This window comes from Oncorhynchus clarkii, chromosome 24 (genome assembly GCF_045791955.1).
Source record: "Oncorhynchus clarkii lewisi isolate Uvic-CL-2024 chromosome 24, UVic_Ocla_1.0, whole genome shotgun sequence".
NCBI classification, from domain to species: domain Eukaryota; kingdom Metazoa; phylum Chordata; class Actinopteri; order Salmoniformes; family Salmonidae; genus Oncorhynchus; species Oncorhynchus clarkii.
The window spans coordinates 32254623-32263026 of record NC_092170.1 but is presented as its reverse complement, the minus strand read 5'-3'; the positions used below and the strand labels follow the sequence as shown (position 1 = coordinate 32263026).

At 46.0% G+C, this 8404-nt stretch overlaps 1 protein-coding gene across 1 annotated transcript in view; it reads right to left on the bottom strand.

The window, feature by feature from the left end:
* Nucleotides 1–669: 669 nt before the first annotated feature.
* LOC139382474 (roundabout homolog 1-like) overlaps nucleotides 670–8404 on the bottom strand; it is a 111268-nt gene continuing 103533 nt past the window's right edge. The window contains exons 25-27 of the mRNA XM_071126550.1: nucleotides 2411–2686; nucleotides 2028–2236; nucleotides 670–1888 (exon numbers count right to left, since the gene is read on the bottom strand). Of these exons, the coding sequence (XP_070982651.1) occupies nucleotides 1874–1888; nucleotides 2028–2236; nucleotides 2411–2686 (500 nt within the window). The 3' untranslated portion in view covers nucleotides 670–1873. The remainder of the gene's footprint in view (nucleotides 1889–2027; nucleotides 2237–2410; nucleotides 2687–8404) is intronic.

Sequence of the window (8404 nt, the reverse complement as noted above, 5' to 3'; positions counted from 1 at the left end):
TTAGACATTTTACAGAACCTGGGGAGAGCTACCATATACTGTATTCTGTACCAACTTTCTGCCTACAATTGTATTACTAAAGGATCATTTTAATACTTAAACAAAGATGATGTTTCATTTCTATTACTAATGTATGTTTGATAATTATATAGACCTGATTATCTGTTGAAGAAATTGACCAACACAAGGAAGACTCGAATGGATTTCAATTGCTTTTTCATTATTTCATGATGAAAATGTCAATACAAGTAGTGTCATCTGTCAGAATATTATTTTCCTATTAATTTGATGAATAGTGTTGTATGCTATGGTTCCTCTCTAAGTTTCTTCCTAGGTTTTGGGCCTTTCTAGGGAGTTTTTCCTAGCCAACGTGCTTCAACACCTGCATTGCTTGCTGTTTGGGGTTTTAGGCTGGGTTTCTGTACAGCACTTTGAGATATCAGCTGATGTACGAAGGGCTTTATAAATACATTTGATTTGATTTAGGAGTAGCAGACCCAGGCGTCACACACACTTCAAATATCAACCAAAATGCCTGAGCTCTGATCTTCAAATGTAGCCAGGAGAGCTTCAGCGAGAGAGAGGCCCCAGGGGACACCCTAGGGGACACCCTAGGGGACATGCAGTCCCCCCATGTCCTTCTGATATCAGAAAAAAAGGAGGGAGCGCTAACAGTTTGAACATTTTTTATTCATAAAGTTATTTAGCTTTTTGCTTTACGAAACAAATGTTTGCAGATGTCCTACGAATAAACAACAGAACCCTCTCTCCTCAGAGAAGGGATCCACCGACCAAACCCTTCTCTGGAAAAGAGACTCTCCTTGTCCAATCACGGCCTCTCCAGATTCACAAGGTGTCGCCCATTTTCTGTATGTTACATTCTTTTAAGTGCATTAGTAGACAATGTCACCGCTTGAATTAATGTGCAATGGCTGGAACTACGGTCAATTCAAAAAGACATTTACATTGCTGCTATGAACCACAATAACTGTCTGTGTTGAAGGCCCTCACATGAGCTAGCATCAGAATCTGAAATGAGCCAATCGTGACACAGGAAGTCTCCTTTCAATCCACGCCCATCATAAACAGACTATCACCTTTACCAACATCATCATCATCATCATCTTCGTCATCATCAGGATTAACAAGACTCTTTTGTCATACCTGTATTCCTCCAGTAAGACAAAAAGGTTAATAGATAAAATGGCTTAAAATAAAGTTTAGTGATTGTGCTTTTAAAACCAAAGTAAAACAAATAAACATTGACACAAAAAAATAACAGTGCATTAGAAAAAGAACAATCCCAAAGTGGCACTTTCTTGGGACAGCTAAATAATATAGCGATTTACAACATGGATGGAAAATGATAAAATAATTAAATTTACGGGCATAATAAAATAATAATTCACAAAATAAAACAATGAACACAAAGAAAACAAAGTACCACGATGGACGCTATACAAAAGGACATTATGTGTACAGGTATATTTACAAGACTCATCTCATTACAGTAACACCTGGCTGTAAGGTCAAGGCTTCCCACAGTGCTTGCTGAGACAAGCCAAGTCGATCTTGTCAATACTTGGAGTCCACTGTTACTCCCTATTGCCTTGGAATAAAACATTACATACTACTGGGTATTTTGCTTGGCATTTTTTTTTCTTGTTTAAAATGGACATAGAAAACGATAAACTAGAAAAACAATTGGTATTTTTTCCAGATGTATTGAAACACAATTGATGTACAGTATTTTTCAGCAAACATGATGGTGAGATACTGAGATATTTAAAAGGGGCAGAGGAACGGTCACAGCATTCCTCTTCTTGGAAACTTAATTCTGGACAGTACTTCCTGTTCAACCTCGTCTAGTACTTCAGCTCTCCACCATCTGGGGAAAGACACAACAAAACAGACATTTCAGCAAGCATACAAATATACACACAGCATGTAATCTAAGCCATTGCTCAGTAACCTACCAATACTAAATCTGCGGTAACACCGAGTTAGCCAGTCGGCAAGTGTTGTACCTCTAAGTCATCGTCTCCTGGCTGGAAGGCTCCCAAGGTGTTGAGGCCCATGTCGTTAGGGTTCCTGCGGGCCCCTGCCCCCCCCTCTCCTCTCCGCCGCCCCCCTGAGCCCCGGGAGGACATAGAGCTGGGGGATCTGGGGTCAATGTCTCGGGGACTGTGGACCGTGGGGAAGGAGGGGCGGCTGTAGGGCAGGATGTCCTCTGGCCCTGGGACAAAAGAGGAGAGAAGACACACTGAGAACTCATGTCCTTCAACACAATACATACAGCTATTCACAATCTAAAGTTGCACTGTCAGAGCGGCATGTCTACAGAGCAGAAAGAACAATATGCTGCTAGGTTAAATGTCATTAGTTCCATGTCCCTAGGTGTTCTCTGTACCTGGGTGTTGGCGTGCCTTGGTGCTGCCCCCCTCCTGTTTGTTCCCTTTCCCTGTGCGAGGGTTTTTCTGTCTGTCCTGGGTCTCCCGGCGCTCTGAGGAGCTGGTACGGGGGTCTGATCCCTCCCGTGGCCGGTACCCTCCTCCTGAGCCCCCTCTCCTGTCCCTGCCCTCGCCTGCCTTGGGGGACATCACCCCCCGGGTCTCCAGGGCTGTCTTGGAGGGGTGTGTGGGGGACTTGAGCCCCGCTGGAGGGGGGATGGGAGGGGGGGGCAGATCTGGAAGATAAAGACAGGAAGAGGAGGACATTAGATACTCAGTTCAAAACTCATGTTAGGGTGTGTGATGTAAGAGACATGAGTCAATATGCTCTGGATTAGAGCCTAGCCATTAGAGCCTAGCCATTAGAGCCATAAGAGCCATTAGAGCCTAGCCATTAGAGCCTAGCCATTAGAGCCTAGCCATTGGAGCCTAGCCATTAGAGCCTAGCCATTAGAGCCTAGCCATTAGAGCCTAGCCATTAGAGCCGTTAGAGCCATACGAGCTATTAGAGCCTAGCCATTAGAGTCTAGCCATTAGAGCCTAGCCATTAGAGCCTAGCCATTAGAGCCTAGCCATTAGAGCTGTTAGAGCCATAAGAGCTATCAGAGCCTAGCCATTAGAGCCTAGCCATTAGAGCCTAGCCATTGGAGCCTAGCCATTAGAGCCTAGCCATTAGAGCCTAGCCATTAGAGCCTAGCCATTAGAGCCGTTAGAGCCATAAGAGCTATTAGAGCCTAGCCATTAGAGTCTAGCCATTAGAGCCTAGCCATTAGAGCCTAGCCATTAGAGCCTAGCCATTAGAGCTGTTAGAGCCATAAGAGCTATTAGAGCCTAGCCATTAGAGCCTAGCCATTAGAGCCTAGCCATTAGAGCCTAGCCATTAGAGCCTAGCCATTAGATTCTAGCCATTAGAGCCTAGCCATTAGAGCCGTTAGAGCCATAAGAGCCATTAGAGCCTAGCCATTAGAGCCTAGCCATTAGAGCCTAGCCATTAGAGCCGTTAGAGCCATAAGAGCCATTAGAGACTACCCATTAGAGCTACCAAATAACATAATGTACATTAACGATCACTCAGTTGTTTTGCACCTGCAAGGTGAGACCAAAAAAAGCTATACTATGTTCACACAACCTGACCAAGTGGAAGTACTCTGGAATTTACTGTGTTTACACAACCTGACCAAGTGGAAGTACTCTGGAATTTACTGTGTTTACACAACCTGGCTGAGTGGAAGTACTCTGGAATTTACTGTGTTTACACAACCTGACCAAGTGGAAGTACTCTGGAATTTACTGTGTTTACACAACCTGGCTGAGCGGAAGTACTCTGGAATTTACTGTGTTTACACAACCTGGCTGAGTGGAAGTACTCTGGAATTTACTGTGTTTACACAACCTGGCTGAATGGAAGTACTCTGGAATTTACTGTGTTTACACAACCTGGCTGAGCGGAAGTACTCTGGAATTTACTGTGTACACACAACCTGACCAAGTGGAAGTACTCTGGAATTTACTGTGTTTACACAACCTGGCTGAATGGAAGTACTCTGGAATTTACTGTGTTTACACAACCTGGCTGAGCGGAAGTACTCTGGAATTTACTGTGTACACACAACCTGACCAAGTGGAAGTACTCTGATATTTACTGTGTTTACACAACCTGGCTGAATGGAAGTACTCTGGAATTTACTGTGTTTACACAACCTGGCTGAGCGGAAGTACTCTGGAATTTACTGTGTTTACACAACCTGGCTGAGTGGAAGTACTCTGGAATTTACTGTGTACACACAACCTGGCTGAGTGGAAGTACTCTGGAATTTACTGTGTTTACACAACCTGACCAAGTGGAAGTACTCTGGAATTTACTGTGTTTACACAACCTGACCAAGTGGAAGTACTCTGGAATTTACTGTGTTTACACAACCTGGCTGAATGGAAGTACTCTGGAATTTACTGTGTTTACACAACCTGACCAAGTGTAAGTACTCTGGAATTTACTGTGTTTACACAACCTGGCTGAGTGGAAGTACTCTGGAATTTACTGTGTACACACAACCTGGCTGAATGGAAGTACTCTGGAATTTACTGTGTTTACACAACCTGGCTGAGCGGAAGTACTCTGGAATTTACTGTGTTTACACAACCTGGCTGAGTGGAAGTACTCTGGAATTTACTGTGTTTACACAACCTGGCTGAGTGGAAGTACTCTGGAATTTACTGTGTTTACACAACCTGACCAAGTGGAAGTACTCTGGAATTTACTGTGTTTACACAACCTGGCTGAGTGGAAGTACTCTGGAATTTACTGTGTTTACACAACCTGGCTGAGTGGAAGTACTCTGGAATTGACTGTGTTTACACAACCTGGCTGAGCGGAAGTACTCTGGAATTTACTGTGTACACACAACCTGGCCAAGTAGAAGTGGAAGGACTCTGGACTATAGTGTGTACACACAGCCAGGCCAAGTGGAAGTACTCTGGACTGAGACGACAGAGAGGGGAGATAGTGTGGAGATAAGGTGGAATAGCAGGAAGAGAGGGATAAATGGAATATGGAGGAAGGGAGAGAGTAGTGAAGGGAGAGAGATGAGAGAGAGGAGAGGAAGGGGAGATAGAGGTGAAGCAGACATGGGAGATAAAGTAGACAGAGGAGAGAAGGAGGAGAAAGAGAGATGGAGGAGAAAGAGAGAGATGGAGGAGAGAGAGAGCTGGAGGAAAGAGAGTGGGAGGAGAAAGAGAGAGATGGAGGAGACAGAGAGAGATGGGGAGAGAGAGAGATGGAGGAGAGAGAGAGAGATATGGAGGAGAGAGAGAGATATGGAGGAGAGAGAGAGAGAGAGAGAGAGATGGAGGAGAGAGAGATGGAGGAGAGAGAGAGAGAGAGGAGAGAGAGAGATGGAGGAGAGAGAGAGAGAGATGGAGGAGAGAGAGATGGAGGAGAGAGAGAGAGATGGAGGAGAGAGAGAGATGGAGGAGAGAGAGAGATGGAGGAGGGAGATGGAGATGGAGGAGAGAGAGAGAGATGGAGGAGAGATGGAGATGGAGGAGAGAGAGATGGAGGAGAGAGAGATGGAGGAGAGAGAGAGATGGAGGAGAGAGAGAGATAAAGGAGAGAGAGAGATGGAGGAGAGAGAGAGAGATGGAGGAGAGAGAGAGAGATGGAGGAAAAAGAGAGAGATGGAGGAGAGAGAGATGGAGGAGAAAGAGAGATGGAGGAGAGAGAGAGATGGAGGAGAGAGAGATGGAGGAGAGAGAGAGAGAGATGGAGGAGAGAGAGATGGAGGAGAGAGAGAGATGGGGGAGTGAGATGGAGATGGACGAGAGAGATGGAGATGGAGGAGAGAGAGAGAGATGGAGGAGAGAGATGGAGATGGAGGAGAGAGAGATGGAGGAGAGAGAGAGAGATGGAGGAGAGAGAGATGGAGAGAGAGAGAGATGGAGGAGAGAGAGAGAGATGGAGGAGAGAGAGAGAGATGGAGGAGAAGAGAGAGAGATGGAGGAGAAAGAGAGATGGAGGAGAGAGAGAGCGATGGAGGAGAGAGAGAGAGATGGAGGAGAGAGAGAGATGGAGGAGAGAGAGATGGAGGAGAGAGAGAGATAGAGGAGAGAGAGAGAGATGGAGGAGAGCGTGACGATCAGCAGCTGGCTTTCTGACCTGCTCCACTTCCCCTGTCGATGAATCAATGTCTGTCCTTGAGCTATTATTCATATGAGCCTGACTGGTGGGCTGCCTGAGTGCTCAAACATCTAGACACACACAGACACACACAGACACACCCACCCGTCCAAGCAAAACAAGCTGCCTGAGAAAAGCCTTGTCTGCGTTGCTTTCGATCGATGGCTTTTCATCTTTTAATCAGCCTCCCAGTTGAGTGACGGGTCAGCTCTGTCGGCCGGCACGGCCCATAATCCACACAGGATAACAAAGTTAATAAACATAGCAATCAGCCATTCCCGCCGCTCACTTCCAGCATCTCAACACCGCTCACACCTACCATCCCATTGCTGCTCACACCGAATACTGTTCACAGTCAGCATCCCAATGTCGCTCACACCCAGCATCCCAATGTCGCTCACACCCAGCACCCCGATGCTGATTAGACCCAGCTTCCCAATGTCGCTCACACCCAGCATCCCGATGCTGATTACACCCAGCATCACAATGCCGCTCACACCCAGCATCCTGATGCTGATTAGACCCAGCATCACAATGCCGCTCACACCCAGCATCCTGATGCTGATTACACCCAGCTTCCCAATGTCGCTCACACCCAGCATCCCGATGCTGATTACACCCAGCTTCCCAATGTCTCTCATACCCAGCATCCCGATGCTGATTACACCCAGCATCTCAATGCTGCTCACACCCAGCATCCCAATGCCTATTACACCCAGCATCCCTATGCCGCTCACACCCAGCATCCCAATGCCTATTACACCCAGCACCCCTATGCTGCTCACCGCCAGCATCCCAATGCCTATTACACCCAGCATCCCTATGCCGCTCATACCCAGCATCCCAGTGCCTATTACACCCAGCATCCCTATGCCGCTCACACACAGCATCCTGCTGCTGATTATACCCAGCATCCCATGCCTATTACACCCAGCATCCCAATGCCTATTACCCCCAGCATCCCGATGCTGATTACACCCAGCATCCCTATGCCATTACACCCAGCATCCCTATGCCACTCTCACCCAGCATCCCAATGCCTATTACACCCAGCATCCCAATGTCTATTACACCTAGCATCCCTATGCCACTCACAAATAAATAAACGTAACACACACACACACACCCAGCATCCCAAAGTCCATCATGTTTTCCACCACTATTCCACTGTGTATGCTGTGAGCTGAATCACACTGTAGGAACTTTTTACATACTCGGGGTCTAAAGGTGTTGCCATTGCGTTTTTACTATGGAGCTTTGGTTGAATCAGGAAGGTCTAATACACACATCTCCAAACGAGCTTCAACGCCATACAACTCTCCTTCCATGGCCTCCAACTGCTCTTCAACGCTAGTAAAACTAAATGAACGCTCTTCAACTGATTGCTGCCCGCACCCGCACACACCCGACTAGCTTCACTACTCTGGACGTGTATATATATGTGGACAACTACAAATACCTAGGTGTCTGGCTAGACTGTAAACTCCTTCCAGACTCATATTAATCATCTCCAATCCAAAATTAAATCTAGAATCAGTTTCCTATTTCGCAACAAAGCCTCCTTCACTCATGCTGCCAAACATACCCTCGTAAAACTGACTATCCTGCTGATCCAAAGCCAACACCTCGTTTGGCCACCGTTCCTTCCAGTTCTCTGCTGCCAATGACTAGAACGAATTGCAAAAATCACTGAAGTTGGAAACTTATATCTCCCTCACTAACTTCAAGCGTCAGCTGTCAGAGCAGCTTACCGATCGCTGCAGCTGTACACAGCCCATCTGTAAATAGCCCATCTGTAAATAGCCCATCTGTAAATAGCCCATCCAACCAACTACCTACCTCATCCCCATATGTGTTTTTGTTTTTCTGCTCTTTTGCACACCAGTATTTCTATTTGCACATCCTCATCTGCACATCTATCACTCCAGTGTTAATGCTAAACTGAAATTACTTCACCATTATTGGCCTATTTATTTATCCTTACTTCATTTGCACACACTGTATACAGATTTTCCTATTTCCTAGTGTTTGTTTATCCCATGTGTAACTCTGTTGTTGTTTGTGTGGCACTGCTTTGCTTTATCTTGGCCAGGTCGCAGATGTAAATGAGAACTTGTTCTCAACTATCCTACCTGGTTAAATAAAGGTGAACTAAAAATAAAATAAAAAAACAACACACCTCCTGAATACACATTGGGTCAGTCGATATCATACGGCAGAAAGTGTCTGCAGTTTCTTTTATGTCTCCCTGCCTCCTACCTCAGTCAGGATCCGATCAATG